At 38.8% G+C, this 16,940-nt stretch overlaps 1 protein-coding gene across 1 annotated transcript; it reads left to right on the top strand.

The window, feature by feature from the left end:
- The first annotated feature begins 4,160 nt into the window (after positions 1 to 4,160).
- LOC142101299 (serine/threonine-protein kinase pim-1-like) lies at positions 4,161 to 12,707 on the top strand. Its single transcript, XM_075185661.1, has 8 exons — positions 4,161 to 4,929; positions 6,641 to 6,664; positions 7,514 to 7,561; positions 8,736 to 8,985; positions 9,874 to 9,941; positions 10,717 to 10,823; positions 10,905 to 10,955; positions 11,845 to 12,707. The coding sequence occupies exons 6-8, from the start codon at positions 10,743 to 10,745 to the stop codon at positions 12,076 to 12,078; spliced, it is 366 nt and encodes a 121-aa protein (XP_075041762.1). The 5' UTR covers positions 4,161 to 4,929; positions 6,641 to 6,664; positions 7,514 to 7,561; positions 8,736 to 8,985; positions 9,874 to 9,941; positions 10,717 to 10,742; the 3' UTR covers positions 12,079 to 12,707.
- Positions 12,708 to 16,940: the final 4,233 nt, after the last annotated feature.

Below are 16,940 nucleotides of genomic sequence, written 5' to 3'. Positions count from 1 at the left end.
GATATGCATATCTCATGTTACACTATCTTGTATACATTATTTTTAAATATGAATGATGTATATAAATCTATTATTTTATAATATATGCTTTGCATTATATTAAATGCATTATTAAATATATATATCTGCAAAGAGAAGAAACACATTAGATTCAGCTTATTGATTCAGGTATATCAGAAAGTGTCAATATCGGTTATAAAACGTCATCAGACGTGTTAGGAACGCTGTGTTTGTACCCTAAATGAAATTGTGAATCATTATAAGTGGGTTCTAATCCTGTATATATTATGTATGACTTACAACTAGAGTAATGTTTTCTGTCACTTTTACTCCAGTTGTGGTTTAAGTCACTTTTATAGAATAACACCCAATGACTTTTACTAATCATCTAGTGCTTCTGACACTTAAAATACCTTAATAGTGCAGGACCTGTGTCTTTAGCATTACCCTCCAGTCATAGCTGTATTGTCCCTATATTTATATTGCCGTATTCTTATCTGATTATCTATATTTCTGTATATTTATATGATGCATCTGTTCATTTTCTGCAAAAAAGGTAAGTAGAATATAAATGTAATCATATGATTTAATTTAAAAAAGACAAAAAAAACAAACACTCAGGACTGCAGCGAAACGCGTTTGAAACAAAAGGATGACTGCAGAGAAAGGTAACGTCTCACACTGAACCACCGCAGGACAACTACGCCACATGAAAGGGTCACAGGAAAGACTGGACGTGTCACCCTTGGCAAACCCACACCAGTAGCCCAGGTGGTTTGGACTTGATCTCGGATCACCCTACTCTAATTTAACTGGCTAGTCCCAGTTCTGTCTGTTTGGGGTTTTATGTGTGTTTTTTGGGGGACTACCACTGGGAAAAGGGAGAGAACCCCCCCGTCTTTTGCACAGGTAACTGAAACTAAATTCAACTACACTGACAACAGGTTCACAGGCTACAGACAGCTCAGGAATCATCATTGTTATTCCTGATCAGATACTACATCACCACAAGCTCCCATCTATCTCTGCGGCAGACATTTTGAAAGTGGAAGTACCTGAACCCTAGAGCGCAGGCATTATACTGGTATAAAAAAAATGGTGCATAGGAGCTGAGAAAACACATATATGTTTGGTGGAGAGTGAGGGAGAAAAGGGGTAGTTAAAAAAACTCCTTGTGATAACATCAGCAGGGTGGTCAGGACGCTGCACACTGGGATCATCTCTCCGCCGTGTAACACAAAATGGCTGCCAGACATTATGACACAAGTTACGCTGTACGGCTCCCAACTGTCACTGTCCTGCAGCGTCCTGACCCCAATCCCTGCTCCTCTCATTCCCTCCAAATTGTCCCTGTTTTAGGGCTGCAGGACAGCGCTGTATAGAAAACACCCAACATCCTCCTCACAGCAGTTGTTTGGCTCCTGAATGTGCAGGAAGAAGTAAACACAGCATTAATATAATGTATTTAGAAATCCAGTGTCTCCTCTCTCCTGGGTCACTACTTGCTCTAAATGTAGTGGATGCCGACATATTAAAAATCTAAAAATAATAAGGGGAAATGTTGGGTTTTTGCTGGAATTTTCCTTCATTAAACCCCTCCTGCATCAGCTGAGAAGCTGCAGTAAAACCCACAGTACATTGATGTTAGTTCCCAAGAGCTGACACTTCATGCCTGGGGGAGATCACACCCCTCCTCCCCTGTGTACTGTGCCCAGTTACACCACCCAGCAATGCCCCTGACACTGACTCCCTCCTCCCCCCCCAGGGGCGATACTACATTCCACACGCCCTAATGGGGGCATCACACACTAGTGGTCACCATAAGGGGGGGTTACATTAATTTTTGCCAGTAGATAAAACCTCTGTTTTATAGAGTTAAAATTTTAGAAAAACATAACATGAAGACAACTTACATAGAAAAAGATGTTAAACATTTATTTTCTATAATGAGAAAGTCTTCTGTAAAATATATGGTAAATTACATTAAAAAAACCCTGATTTTAGTTCATTTTTGTTAGAAAAAAATTTGGTTTTTTTTCAAGCTACTTCAATACAATACAAATGTTTATTTTTTCTGTTGTTTAATGCTTTTATTGCAACTGTGAAAGTTATTTTGATGATTTATTATGATTTTTTGTTACTTAACCTGTGCACCATCTCTATAATATTACTTAGTTTTATGAGTTATTATAAATTTACACACATTTTACCTCACACGTTTTAACTTTCATGTCCTAAAACTTATGAAATGTTGTAAATTATTTTAGAATATGAATTACAGTTAAATTAACGTTTTATGTCACTTTTACTCCATTTGTGGCTTTTTTCCACAATCGTGTTAAAACATCTCAATGCTGCAGGACCTTTGTCTTTAGCATCACCCTCCAGTCATAACTGTATTGTCTCTATATCTATATTTCTGTATATTTATATGATGTATATGTTCAGTTTCTGCAACAGGTAAGTAGGATGTAAATGTAACCATATAGATGGAAAATCAAAACAAACACTAAAAAAAAATCCTCTCAGGACTGCAGCGAAATACGTTAGAAACAAGAGGATAATTACAGAGAAAGGTAACGTCTCACAATGAACCATTGCAGGACAACTACGCCACATGAAAGGACCACAGGAAAGATTGGACGTGTCACCCTTGGCAAACCCACACCAATAACCTCCCCCTTCCCCGCCCTCTCTAGCTGTGCATTGAGCTTATTGAGTTACTGTGCTTACTGTTTACTGTACTGTGCTGTCTCCCATTGTATTGTAATTTGTTTGTCCCTGTACGGCGCTACGGACACCTTGTGGCGCCTTATAAATAAAAATTATTAATAATAATAATAAAAATAATAGCCCAGGTGGTTTGGACTTGATCTCGGATCACCCTGCTCTAATTTAACTGGCTGGTCCCAGATCTGTCTGTTTTGGGATTTTTTGTCTGTTTTTTGGGGGACCACCACTGGGAAAAGTTAAAGAACCCCCCCGTCATTTGCACAGGTGACTGAAAACTAAATTCAACTACCCTTACAGCAGATTTACAGGCTACAGTCACCTCAGGAATCATCATTGTTATTCCTGATCAGATATTACATCGCCACAAGCTCCCATCTATCTCTGCGGCAGCCATTTTGAAAGTGGAAGTACCTGAACCCTGGAGAACAGGCATTATACTGGTATATACTGGTTATACTGGTATTAAAAAATGGTGCATAGGAGCTGAGAAAACACAAATCAATTTGGTGGAGGGTAAAGGGGCAATTAAAAAACTCCTTGTGATAACGTCAGCAGGGTGGTCCGGACGCTGCACACTGGGATCATCTCTCCGCCGTGTAACACAAAATGGCTGCCGGACATTGTGACACAAGTTACGCCCAACTGTCACTGTCCTGCAGCGTCCTGACCCCAATCCCTGCTCCTCTCATTCCCTCCAAATTGTCCCTGTTTTAGGGCTGCAGGACAGCGCTGTATAGAAAACACCCAACATCCTCCTCACAGCGGTTGTTTGGCTCCTGAATGTGCAGGAAGAAATAAACACAGCATTAATATGATGTATCTGGAAATCCAGTGTCTCCTCTCTCCTGGGTCACTACTTGCTGCCATATTAAAAAAATAATAAGGGGAAATGTTGGGCTTTTGCTGGAATTTCCCTTCATTAAACCCCTCCTGCACCAGCTGAGAAGCTGCAGTAAAACCCACAGTACATTGATGTTAGTTCCCAAGAGCTGACACTTCATGCCTGGGAGAGATCACACCCCCTCCTCCCCAGTGTACTGTGCCCAGTTACACCACCCAGCAATGCCTGTGACACTGACTAGACCCCGCCCCCTCCCCAGGGGCGGTACTACATGCCACGCCCCTAATGGGCGCATCCCACACTAGTAGTCACCATAAAGGGGAGTACATTAATTTCTATCATTAGATAAAATCTCTGTTTTATGAATTTTAGGGAAACACATAAAGATGACTTACATAGAAAAAGCTGTTAAACATTTATTTTCTATAATAAGAAAGTCTTCTATAAAATGTGTGGTGAATTACATTCAAAAAGCTGTTTTATCGGTTCATCGGCATTATAATTTGTTTCTTTTTAAACTATTTGAATACAATACAAATAGTAAATTTTTTCCCCTGTTGTTTTATGCTTTTATTGCAACGGTGTAAGCTATTTTCATTACAAAGTATTGTATTTGGCGTATTTATTATTATTATTTATTTTTTTGTACTTAAACCGTGCGCCATCACTTACAAAACGACTTTCGTTTTATGAGTTACTATGATCTGCACGCGTTTTACCTCACACATTTCAACTTACATGTCCTAATACTTAAATGTTAAGATGTTGTAAATGGTTTTAGAATATGAATAGCAGCTAAATTAACGTTTTATGTTGCTTATTTTTTTTACACTCATTTAGCGTTTCTTGCACTTAAAACATCTTAATACTGTAGGACCGTTGTCTTAAGCATTTCCCTCCAGTCAGAGCTGTATTGTCCCTATATTTATATTTCTGTATATTTATATTGCTGTATTCTTATCTGATGCATATATTCAGTTTCTGCAGCAGTGTGATTAGCTGCCCTGGTGCCCCTGGTGAATAGAATGTAATTTTACCCATATCCAAAACAGCTCCAAATAAATATTTTACTGACAAGAAACATGACTCCTATAAGATGTCAGGAAATTTACAGTTAGTGACGCCATCTTTTGCACAGATGACTGAAATCTAAATTCAACTACACTGACAGCAGATGTACAGGCTACAGACACCTCAGGAATCATCATTATTATTCCTGTACAGATACTACATCACCACAAGCTCCCATCTATCTCTGCTGCGGCCATTTTGAAAGTGGAAGTACCTTAACCCTGGAGCAGAGGCATCTATCTCTGCAGCAGCCATTTTAAAACTAACTGAACCCCGGAGCACAGGTATTATACTGCTATTAAAATAAAATAAATGCAGGTGCAGAGAAAACACATAGACGTTTAGAGGAGAGTGAGGGGAAGTAAAGGGGTAATTAAAGAACTCCTTGTGATAACATCAGCAGGGTGGTCAGGACGCTGCACACTGGGATCATCTCTCCGCCGTGTAACACAAAATGGCTGCCGGACATTGTGACACAAGTTACGCTGTACGGCTCCCAACTGTCACTGTCCTGCAGGGTCCTGACCCCAATCCCTGCTTCTATCATTCCCTCCGAATTGTCCCTCTTTTAGGGCTGCAGGATAGTGCTGTATAGAAAACACCCAACATCCTCCCCAAAGCGGTTGTTTTGGGACGTGAATATACAATTACATTCATCTTGTGTATATATATATATATATATACACACACACATACATATATATATAATACTTGCCACCCTCCCGGAATGTCCGGGAAACTCCCGAAATTCGGGTAGGTCTTCCGGACTCCCGGGAGAGCAGGCAAATATCCCGAAAATGGCAACTTGCTGTCAAAATGGCGCGATCCGCCCCTACGACAAAAACGGCATTTTGTTGCGGGGGCGGGGCCAAAATGCTGCGATTCACCGCGCCCCACCCCTCCCACCCTCCAACCACACCTCCCTGCACAGGATCTCCTGGAATTAAGTTTTTAAAGGTTGGCAAGTATGATATATATATATATATTTATTTTTTTTAGCTGTGGGCAATAATCTGTATGCTTGCACTTTAACCACCATCTTGAGATAACTATCTTTTGCCAAAATTGTTTTGTATATTTAAAACAAAGACATTACATTATAGCAAATATAACAGTATATGTCAGTCATTCCATAATCATAAGCTTTTGTTACCATTAAATGTCAGTTTTCCATCTCTTCCTTTAGACATTACCGGGCCACAGATTTTAAAGCTGTTAACGATGTTATTAGAATACAATATAAGTTTTCAGGATGATGTGAAGTATTGTAGATGATATTTAGATGTTGGTTGTAATTTTGCTTAGTAAGGGGCTATTCCACCTTGTGATACTGATATACCAGTCTTGTGCCCACTGATCTCTCTGACTTTCTTTTTATAAATCACCTCAGAGGTAAAAGTTGTTGATCTGAGATCAATTCCTCTTTTGCTGCTTTGACTAAGCGCCATTTTCACTGTTAATTCCGTTGCCCGCACGTCACCCGCTTCTCTTAGCGCTGAGCTGGCGTAGCATTAAATTTACAGTGTAATTTGTAAGTTACTCTTGAGGGGAATCTCTGGGGAATCTCAGTGATGCCTGACTTTACTTTATTAGCCCGTTTAGTACAGAAAATGTAATGTTTTAGTTCCCTGTTCCCCCGGCGGAGCGCTTCCATCCGATGGCGGTCTTAACCCACCGTCGCTTCTTCACCTAGCTGACAGGACTCTTGAAGTCCTGTCAGCGGCTTGCAACGCAGCCAACTAGACCTGCATGTCGAGTCTGTCTTCTGCAAATGTTTATTGTTCACCGAAACAATCTTACCCCACATTTGTATAGCAAAGTACTATTTCAATTATGTTGATTTCATTATTACAGTAGAGAAAACATTTTTTTTAATGTCTTCAAATGTTGCCATTAAATTGAACAAAACATTATGTATAAGATGTATTTTATGTATGTTGTGCAATCATTGTTTGTGCTTAATAGTGCTTAAATTCAATATATCTTTATTTGCAGATTCCATCGTACTGCCAGGGAAGGGTAAGTCTACGTGTGTATATATGTATTTTTATATATATATATATATATATATATATATATATATATATATATATATATATATATATACATATATATAGGTATATATATATATATATATATATATATATATATATATATATATATATATATATATATATATATATCTATATATATATATATATATATATATATATATATATATATATATATATATATATATAGCCAAAGTTTCAAGTCATGGAACTTTGTTCCGGGACAATTGCTGTTTAGTTGATTACATTAATCCCACATGTCTGATTGTATTTGTAATGTAGTGTAATTAGTGTCTCTTTACAGAGGTATATAGCTTACATTGTATATCCAAGCGCTAGCACATGCCTGCAGCATACAATATATTACCTGGGACATAGTAGAATTGGCCTCAGGATTCCAGTAATGTCATTTCAGGATGTAGTTACCAGAGAAAAAAACATAAAAAAACTAAGTATTATTTAAATTTAAACTATGCTTTGTTTAATTATTAAAATAGAGAAATCAAATTTTATTAATGTAAGCTAAGAGTACATTATATAAAAGATTATAAAGAATGTTGAGTACGTCAGTGTGGGTTTTTTAATACTTTATTTGAACAATTTCCTTTTTTAAATAATGCAACTGAGAGGCCAAATCTGGGTTTCAGTTCCATCGTACATGTTTTTTATGTTTGTATTGTATGTGTATTGTGTTACCATGTTCCTGTGTTGTGATTGTTATGAATGATGAAAATTTGGGGGAGCTGAGTCAGAGGTCTAGGTCACTTGCTCAATGCTGGAGAAGACGCATTTAAATTGAATGTATTTATATTTGCAGACTATGTAACACCTGAGGTCTATAATGATCGCTTGATGCAGGAAATTGGTAACTCTATATTGATCAAAGCAAAAATTCCCAATCTGTGTTACTCTCTCTCTCTTAGGCTTCCGTTAGGGGAACTTAGGTAGTCACCGAGGACGCCATAGTTTATGGGTCATCTTAAACACTGAGTGAGCGTCATAATGTCACCAATTAAGTATTTTCATTTTCCTTGTGGCTTCTCCGCACTACGTGGCCGCCGCTGACATGGAGGAGATCCAGCCGGCAGCATCATACCTGTGATGCTCCTCTATGTTAGTGATTGGCTGGGAGTGTGGCGCTGAGCTGTGATGTCACGATCCCAGTCTGAGGAGCAGAAATACCACCCCCACCTCCCGCCTGTAAGGTAAGAAGTGGTAGGGGTCGGGGTTAGGGGTGCAGCACCCATAAACCTTCCACCGGCCCTGGCTAGACTCACCCCCGACCTGGACACGCTCTTCTAATACTGCAGAGTTGACATCTGAGTTTGCAGGCAGTGATTGAACTACAGGGAGTGTGGTGGTTATAGGGCCAAGCAGTGAGGGGGTGGGGGGGGGGCGGAGATGCCAGGCCATCTACTCCCAGACCCTTTCTCTTCTGTGCATGTGTGGGGGTCGGTACAGTGTAGACCCATTTGGACTTTCAGTCCCACCCTCCCCTGAACATGCTCAGAATAACTGAGGAGCCTTGGGCTGATGACCTGTATTGTGGGAACCCTAATAAATGTTAATATGATGCCGGTGATGGAGTGCTATGCCCGGCATCTTATGTTACCCACACACAGATCTGACTGAGCGACAGGATTATGAATCAGTTTTGGAATTGGACAAGAGTCTTTCATCTCCCACTTCCAGTGTCAGTGAGATATTTTAACGCGGTCAAAGATTATCACACACAACAGGCCGACAGCCGTCTCTTCACACTTTCCACCACGGCTGGTAATTATACTATTCATTATAATAGGATGATTATCGGGACACTCGGCTGTTTGAGGCCACCGATGCGGCAATATCCGGCAATTGCCCTATATCTGCTGCTCTATCACAGCGGTGTAATCACCTTTATCCTTACACACATCCCAATATTACACCTATGAATTGTCTCCATAATGTTATATTCTCTCATATGCATTCTCTACATAAACATCTAATAGTTTATTACCTGCTTCTCTCATACGGAATTCTCTTTCTTTCCTGAACAGCCAATCAAGAAATCAGGACTAGGTCAATAGTCTTGTTCACTGTGCTGATAGTCATTTTAATACTCGCCTACTCTTCCTGATTGTCCGGGAGACTCACGCGTTTCACAGAAGAGGAGGCAGCTCTTACAGATCTCATCATCGCCTCCTGCTGTATAATTGCAGGAATTGCAGCATTGCACAGCAGGGAAGGGTGTGGCCGCGATGACGTTGTCTCCCTCCTGCATTTGCCCCTTAGAGATCCAACAAGTAGGTAAGTATGACTTATTACACTCCAGACTGTTACAGCCTCGGTGCGGCACAATAACGGCTTCCTTTCCTGTGTGACATCTTGCACCTTCTCTTGCCCAGTTGTGTTTGGTGGTACGGACATGTGCGTGGTTTAGTGCGGTAAGGTGGAGTCATTAGTGAGGAGAAGGAATGTTTGTTCCATATGATGAGAGGAGCCGGATGGTTATGTATGGATCAGTATGGTCCATGGATAACATCGGTGATGACAGTTGTGCTCCTACCTATAACCACAAATACAAATTAAAGATATAATTTAACAGGACAAAATATTCTAATAAACTTCAAGGGGTGGAGAATGAGCAATCTTGGAGGCTTTCACCTTTACAGGGTGTTTATGGAGCCTTTTTAGTTACCAAACAGGTAGATGATTATTCCACCTTCGGAGCTGCCGGTAATCAGAGCTCGGCCCCTACTTTCTCTAGAACGCCCGTTGTGCCGTCCAGGTGCTTTACATAGCAGAGGCACATTAATATGCACATACTAATTCATGTCATTATTAAGTATGATGTGATAGTAAGCGGTATTGTGAAGTCATGTGTTTAGCTGTTGCGTCACGCCCCAGAGTCACGCAATAAGAGTCTACTCAGCATGGGGGGAATTGATACACCCGGGGGACGAATAGAGGCATTATACATAAATATACGCTCCGTGCCTCCTAATAGCTCTGAGCTTAATAGCAACTCACAGAAGCCGCATAAAGTTCTAACAATGATATAATTATACTTTTATCTTCTAAGTTACTGATGTTACCGTCCTGGTGGTTTACGAGACATTATAATCTACAATAGTTGCCGGTTGCGGTGTGTGCACCATTGTCCAATGACAGCTTCTCATTATTTTTGCAATTTAGCAGGAGACGACAAAGCAAAGTCTTTGGTGAAGACCCCGAGCCGGAAGAAAGACCAACACCCACAAAGGGTAATAACCGATCTCAATTGTTTCTCAATCAGGACAAACTAGGAAACTTTATAATTCTGGAAGCTCTTCAGTTTCATAGTTTTGCTTTTAAAACCTTAATGAGGGTGAGACGATTAGCAAACATGGAGAAGTAACATTTAGTAAGGGGTGGATGGAGAAAAGCTGCGTGTTGGCAGCCTCAAACGTTATAAACACTGGATACTTTAAAATGAGAATGTTATACGTACAGACATGGCCATCAAGAGTCTGTTCCTATAGTGATGTGCGGAGTTCTCCAGGTCCGTACTTGGGGAGAGGGGGGGGGGGGGGTTGATGCATACCCCCCTCTATGCTTAGATCACTTGATCAGCTGTGAGAAAGTTGCTGCTTTAAGTACATAACTCAGTCTGCTCTAAGAGAGTTAATGCAATAAATAATACAAATGTTACTGAAGTAAAAGTAAAAAAGATTCACATATCCCATGCCTGAGGGTCCACGTGACTACCGACAGTCAATAGTGTTTGTTCTTTGCATTTATGTTCAGCCTTTCAGAATTGCTAATTAATAGGCCTGTACGTAAAGACATAAATTGCTCATGTTCTATTGCAAAGCACAAGAAGTCTGTCCCTGAGGGTCTATAGTACTTAAGGTTCTAAGGGTAACATTACTATTTAGAGAAGTATAGTTGCAATAACCATGAATTTTGCAGAATGGCTCATTGTGTCGTCGTTGAGAAATCTTCCAGATCCAGCTTCCGCACACCTCAGGTGTAATGTGGTTTATCATGTTGTTGTAGGTAAGGACAAGGCATGTTTCGGGAATATGTACAAGTTGGGGGCTGTGCTAGGACGCGGTGGTTTTGGCACGGTGTACGGGGCACAGAGACTGACAGACCACATGCAGGTGAGTGTTGCAGGAATTGGCTGCTGTTCTTTCACGGTCTCTCTGTACAGATAGGCTCTAATTGCTCTCTGGCTCCCCCAGGTGGCTGTGAAACATATAAGCAAGAGTCGTGTGATGGACTGGGTTCATCTGGTAAGACTTTTACATTTAGTCCCGCTGACTTTTATCTATGTTTCTCTGTAATTATTTTTAGAGTTAAAAATGTGTATTTTATAGAATGCTACTTATCATTACTTCTTTAATTCACTACTTTTTATTCATATACTATTTTGTGCTTCAGGATTTCCTCTCATTAGAGCACACCGGTTGCCTGGACACGGTGGAGGCAGCCAGTAAATGGTCTAAACCAATGTTCGTGGGAATGCAGCCAATCAGTTTATCAGGGAGGTGTGACATCACTTTGTACGGTGATGTCACTATGTCCTGATGAATTGATCGCAGGTTTGCATCCCTTAAAATTACTCTTTACAGAGTGTAGTAGAAAGATTTACTGATATGTGACATGTTTTATTGTCATATTGTTTATACATTTCTCAATTTTGAGAAAATAGTAGCATCTTGTAGGAGAATGGGGTCCAGGGGGTGAAAATAAGGAGCTAATAACACCATTCTGACCCCAAATCATTAATTTTTATAAATGCTATGTGGAATTTAGTAGAGTCAGAGATTGCCATATTTCCTACTGGACTCCATTATATTTTTTACTGACAAGTAAAAACGGGTCTCATTTTGTACTGTCAGTAAAATCTTGTTATGTTTGGCAACCATGATTGATAGCCTGAATTTTCCTGGATACTAGTTCCGCCCACAAAACAGCTTCCCCCACTCGGTGTAGGTGATGGGAGCACTTTTAATACATTATAAAATCCATTCTATGATCCTACATCTGCCTAATTGTATCTACTGACTTCCTGAATCTGTGTTTTCTCTTCCCTGCTTGATGCGTTTTGTATCTCTGCACTCTCCCTCCACAACCCCGATCTTGGTCTGTTCATCTTCTTGTTCTTATTATGAACTTTAGCAATTGCAGAGCAGTTTCTCCCGTGTGCCCATGGAGGTGTATCTGATGCTCAAGGTCAAAGGTCACCGTGGTGTCATCGAACTATTGGATTGGTTTGACACACCCAAAAGTTTTCTACTGGTGATGGAGGTGCCAGATCACTGCCGGGATTTGTTTGATGTCATCACGGAGCAGGGGCGCCTAGAAGAAGATGTGGCGCGTAGCCTCTTCTGGCAGGTGGTGGAGGCGGTCTGACACTGCCACTCCCAAGGAGTCATCCATAGAGACATTAAGAATGAAAACCTCTTGGTCAACACCATATCGGGAGATATCAAACTCATTGACTTTGGCTCGGGGCCTTTACTCCATGATTCCATCTATACTGACTTTGATGGTGGGGTAAACCACATTGAAGTGGACCCGTCACCTACATATAGTTTCTGGCTTTCAATTCACAGTTATCTAGTGATATCACCGCGCAAAGTGTCTCAGCGATGTCACTAGTTCTTAATGAATTCATAGGCCCCTTTTCAATTCATCATGATCCAGCCCCAAAATATGTTTGCAGCCATTGAGAGCTAATGACAGGTCTAATTTAATAAAAAAATTATATAAATATAATTATATGCAATAAAAACAAAAAAGATAAGCAGCTTTTTAATTCTTTGAATGGGACAGCAATGGGTGCGCTAAGTTACCAGTTTAAGGCCACATTTCAGGTATGAAAGCATTTACATTGTTAATCACACTGGGATAGAAGTATGAGTTAAGATTAATGATAATACTTTAGATAATGATAAAAAAACAGTTATAAACCATTAAACTAACCTTAACCACCACACTGCACTATAAATTTTCACAAATTTACAAATTATAAGTCTTAAACAGCCTTAATATGTTGTTCTATTATTATCTATATCAGGATTATTTAGGATTAGTATTGCATGTATTTCACATAAATCTAAACTGTACAGATGACGGTAAGATATGGATGCTATGATGGGCACCGCTATGGGGAAATGTGTCCACTGTGACACTTTGGGCCTGATTCATTAGTGATCTTATCTTCTGCGGAAGTTACAATGTGTATTTTAAGAACAAATAGGGAGATAAGAAAGTAGCGATTCAACAAGGAACGGAAGTTCAAAGACACCCTATTTTAAGACATTTAATAAGATGCAACGGATCTCAAGCAGTCAATTCATCTTAAGATGATCCGCTTCTTAATACCCGTTTCTTATTTAAACATAAAATGGTGTTACGTAACGGAAAATGTGGGAGGTGCGAAGGGTTTGTTTACACATTTAAAAACACAATCGGAGTGTATTGTGCAGAACTGCTATTATCTAATTATTAGACACACACACACATTATTTTTTTATAATAAATATATTACCATGAAAAGTTGAAAGGAAAATATTTAAATTTGTTTTTTGCAAATAATATTGTTTATAAAGATTTAATTTTTTTATTCATTAATTTAGAATATTTTTTTTATTTTTTTTTTATATTTTACTAAATTATGCATTATGTATTCTTTGGAGGCTGGTTTGTCAACCACAGCATGGGTGTCTTCTTGAGCTGTAAAAAAAAATAAATAAATAGCATGCTTAGGTAATTTTTCAAACATATATTACTTCCAAAATGTGTATTTTGTTTACCCCATTGACGGGATCAGCAAAGGCATGATTTACATTGACATAACATAACATGACATAACTTTACATTGTCGGAAAAGGTTAATGGTATGCTAAACACAGTACTAAGCAGAGGATTAATATTTTGGGTGGCAGATGTATTTATATATACACATTTGTGTGGCTGCCAGAGGGGTGGGGGGGGGGGTTACTTGATTCACCAAAAATTAGTATTATGGCCATCATGGGTGAAAACTATGGAATGGATAACTAGCTATTGGGAAAATGGCATGTGGTTAATCATGGTTTTTGTCAACTACAATGTGCCTCAAAAGGAATACAGATAGGACAAAGGTTTAATGGAAATACTTACATTTAACCATCGCCTCCTCCAACACCGCCTGTGTGGCAGCCACAGGAGCATCAGTCACCCCCTCCTCCTCCTCCACCTCAGCAACCTGCACCTCCGCCATCTACTCCACTGCCTCCTCTGCCACCTCCTCCGCTGCTTCCTCCACCTCCTCCACCAACTCTCTTTGGTGGGCTCCATGTTGTGAATGCAGAAAGACAGAGGTTTACAACAGATAGTACTGAAAGGTCAGGGAAAGCAATGTACATTTGGGTGTACTCAGCGTAGAGGTGGTATTGGAGGCCAAATTAGCAAATTAGTACCCCAAGACAAGAGATGTACAATATTAAAGTACAACATTTAGAAAAAAAGGAGCCTTATGAGACCTGAATAGAGAGTGATAGTGAAAGGGAGAATGTGCCAGAGGTGGATACACTACAGGAGCGGTTTGAGAGGTAGGAAGTGAACAAGGAGAGAACTGTGTCACGATGGACAATTGAGTGAAGGTTGTTTAGCAGAAGAGGGTGTTCAACAGTGTCCAAAGCAGCATAGAGTTATGGGTGAATGAGTATTGAGAAGTTACAAATATTTATATTTATTCATAAACACCTTTTCATTATTCAAATAAAACAAACTAAAAACAAACTGTACATACAAAATCCTTTAATAATAAAAAAAATAAATACAAACACGTGAATGTTGGTTTTATCCAATGGTTAGAGTTGTTGCAAGGCAGGTCATACTGGAACCCATAATGACTGTCTTCTTTATCTGTTTAAAATATTATAGAAAAAGAGATCAACCTTAGGCCATTTTGAAATAAAATATTACTTGACTGTGTGTACTTTATACACACCTGTATTTTCCAACTGTAAAATCAACAATTTCTGATGCCTTAACTGTAACAGAGCCCCCCCAATAACCTAAAAGGACTAACATTGTTAACTATAGATACTTACATGCTTACAAAGGCAACTCCTTCAAGTCCTGTGCTCCAGCTGAAGGCTGGGTCATAAAGTCTGTAGGAATAAATTACACACATTTAGCTATTTACTAAAATGGTGTCTGTTTCTCAGTTATCCTCAAAATGAAAGGTAATGTAAGGTATCTCCATTAGAACACATTGACAAATCAGGTGCCTTCAAATCAATAAACAGACACAACACTTACTTTTTGTACTTTACCTGGGCAGAAAAGAACATTCACATAGTGAGTCAGATATATGATTAACACCGACTATGGTTGATTACTGATTATTTTTCAGGTGAAGCAGACATGTCCCAGCTAAGACCTGGTAGTACATCAATGAAAGCTTTTAGTTTGGTCTTTTTTCAGCTAAGCTCTAACAGTCAACTTTCAACATTATTTTTATAAGTGCTATGGCTAGAAAACTCACCTCTGATATTCTCAGCAGGGGCAGAGGCAGCCCTTACAGCCCGATTAGAAAATAATTGCAGATTTCAAAGGTAAACATTTTTTTCAGTCAAAAATGTCTGGTTCATGCATTTGTATATGTTTAGAAAAAGGAAACATGCCTTTACTTTCATCACCAAACAACATTTGTATTTTTTGGATGTTAGAGAATTTAAAAAGTGTGATATAAACCACATTAGAAACATATTTTACCTTGCAAATCAGCCTGGAACCTGAATGAAGTGGCCTGTCTCCACAGTTTCGGGAGGGCTGGGGAGCCGTTGGATTAACATGTAACATGGGTAAGTGCCAACACACATAAGAATCATCCTAATAGATATTAGATTGAAAAACTTCACAACACCCCCCCCCCCTCCCCCACACACACCGGAAAAAAAAAATTGGGTTAAAAGTTATAATCCCCAAAGAACACTGCATAATCTCGGGCACTAGAAATAGGTACATGTGCTTGATTAAACAAAAAAAAAAAAACAATAAAAGAGGCATCAGATTCAGCAGAGGTAGTGCAAGTCCTCCTTAAAAATAACAAAATTAAAAGACAAAATTGAACTGCGCAAATGATGCACATATCATAATAAATTCACTAAATCAAGAAAATAATTTTAACCTTATTTAATATAATTGAAAACGTGTATTACCTAATAAAACAAAAAAACATATTAATTACAAACAACATGAGAGTCTGCAAGAGGCAGACGAAACGTGATGCAAACTGAGTGTTGCCATATTTCAACCAACTCTATTTCCTGTTGTGTAAAAGGAATTCAATAGTGGTAATATTATATATTTGGAGTTGTCCAGAAGTGGACAACTCATCTGAAGGGGTTGTCTATATTGGGGCTGGTCCCCGGACATGCCTCCTAACATTCCCAATTGGAAAATCAGGACAAATTAAGTCACAATCCCATATCTGGTCATACCACAACCCAATCTGTCTCTTTACTGAGGCCTTATCTCTTTTTACCAACATCAACTTCTGTATCACCTAATTGACAGATAATAGTTAAAAATCAAGGGCATAAAAAGATCAGATAATTCTGATGAACAGATAATAGTAGAAATAGATTCCCTATAATTATCCCTGTAATTAAATAGGATTGTGATCTTTTTGAAAACTCCAAGTGAAATATAAAATTATCCCTGCAACATAATCTCAGTTCTGATCACACAATGTGTGAACTTATTCAGTCACCACTAGAGGGCAAATGACCGAAAACAGAGATTTATTTAAAGATTTTAGGAGGATTAACAAAAGATATGCTGGTCTATTAAAACCACAATCTCTATATGTGTGAATTACACAATTAATCGATCTGTAAATAAGTAGGAAAGTTTCCTCTAATTATATTGTATAAATATTAAGTGATAATCATATAGTTTAATTTAATCAATGGATTTCAACATTTTTATTATAACACCTATTAATATATTTAAAAAATATATATTTTCGATTTGTAATATAAATTTCTTTGACCTTGTCCTAAGGGAAATTGAGTTACCAGTGAATTAATAAAGATTATTTTAATTATTATTGATATCAGTTGTAGTTCAGTGCACCGCACTCTCTCCTGTTCTTGAGAATCCAATTGTCGCAGTGCATAGTTCAGTGGTAGCTCCTCTTTCAAAACTTATGAAACTGCGATAGAGTTCCGTGATGAAAATACGCAGCCTGGGCGATCCTGTTAATTGTAACAAAT

The sequence above is a fragment of the Mixophyes fleayi genome, chromosome 9 (genome assembly GCF_038048845.1).
Source record: "Mixophyes fleayi isolate aMixFle1 chromosome 9, aMixFle1.hap1, whole genome shotgun sequence".
NCBI lineage: Eukaryota > Metazoa > Chordata > Amphibia > Anura > Limnodynastidae > Mixophyes > Mixophyes fleayi.
Note: the sequence above shows the minus strand (reverse complement) of the source record. Positions and strands in the feature narration are given on the sequence as shown.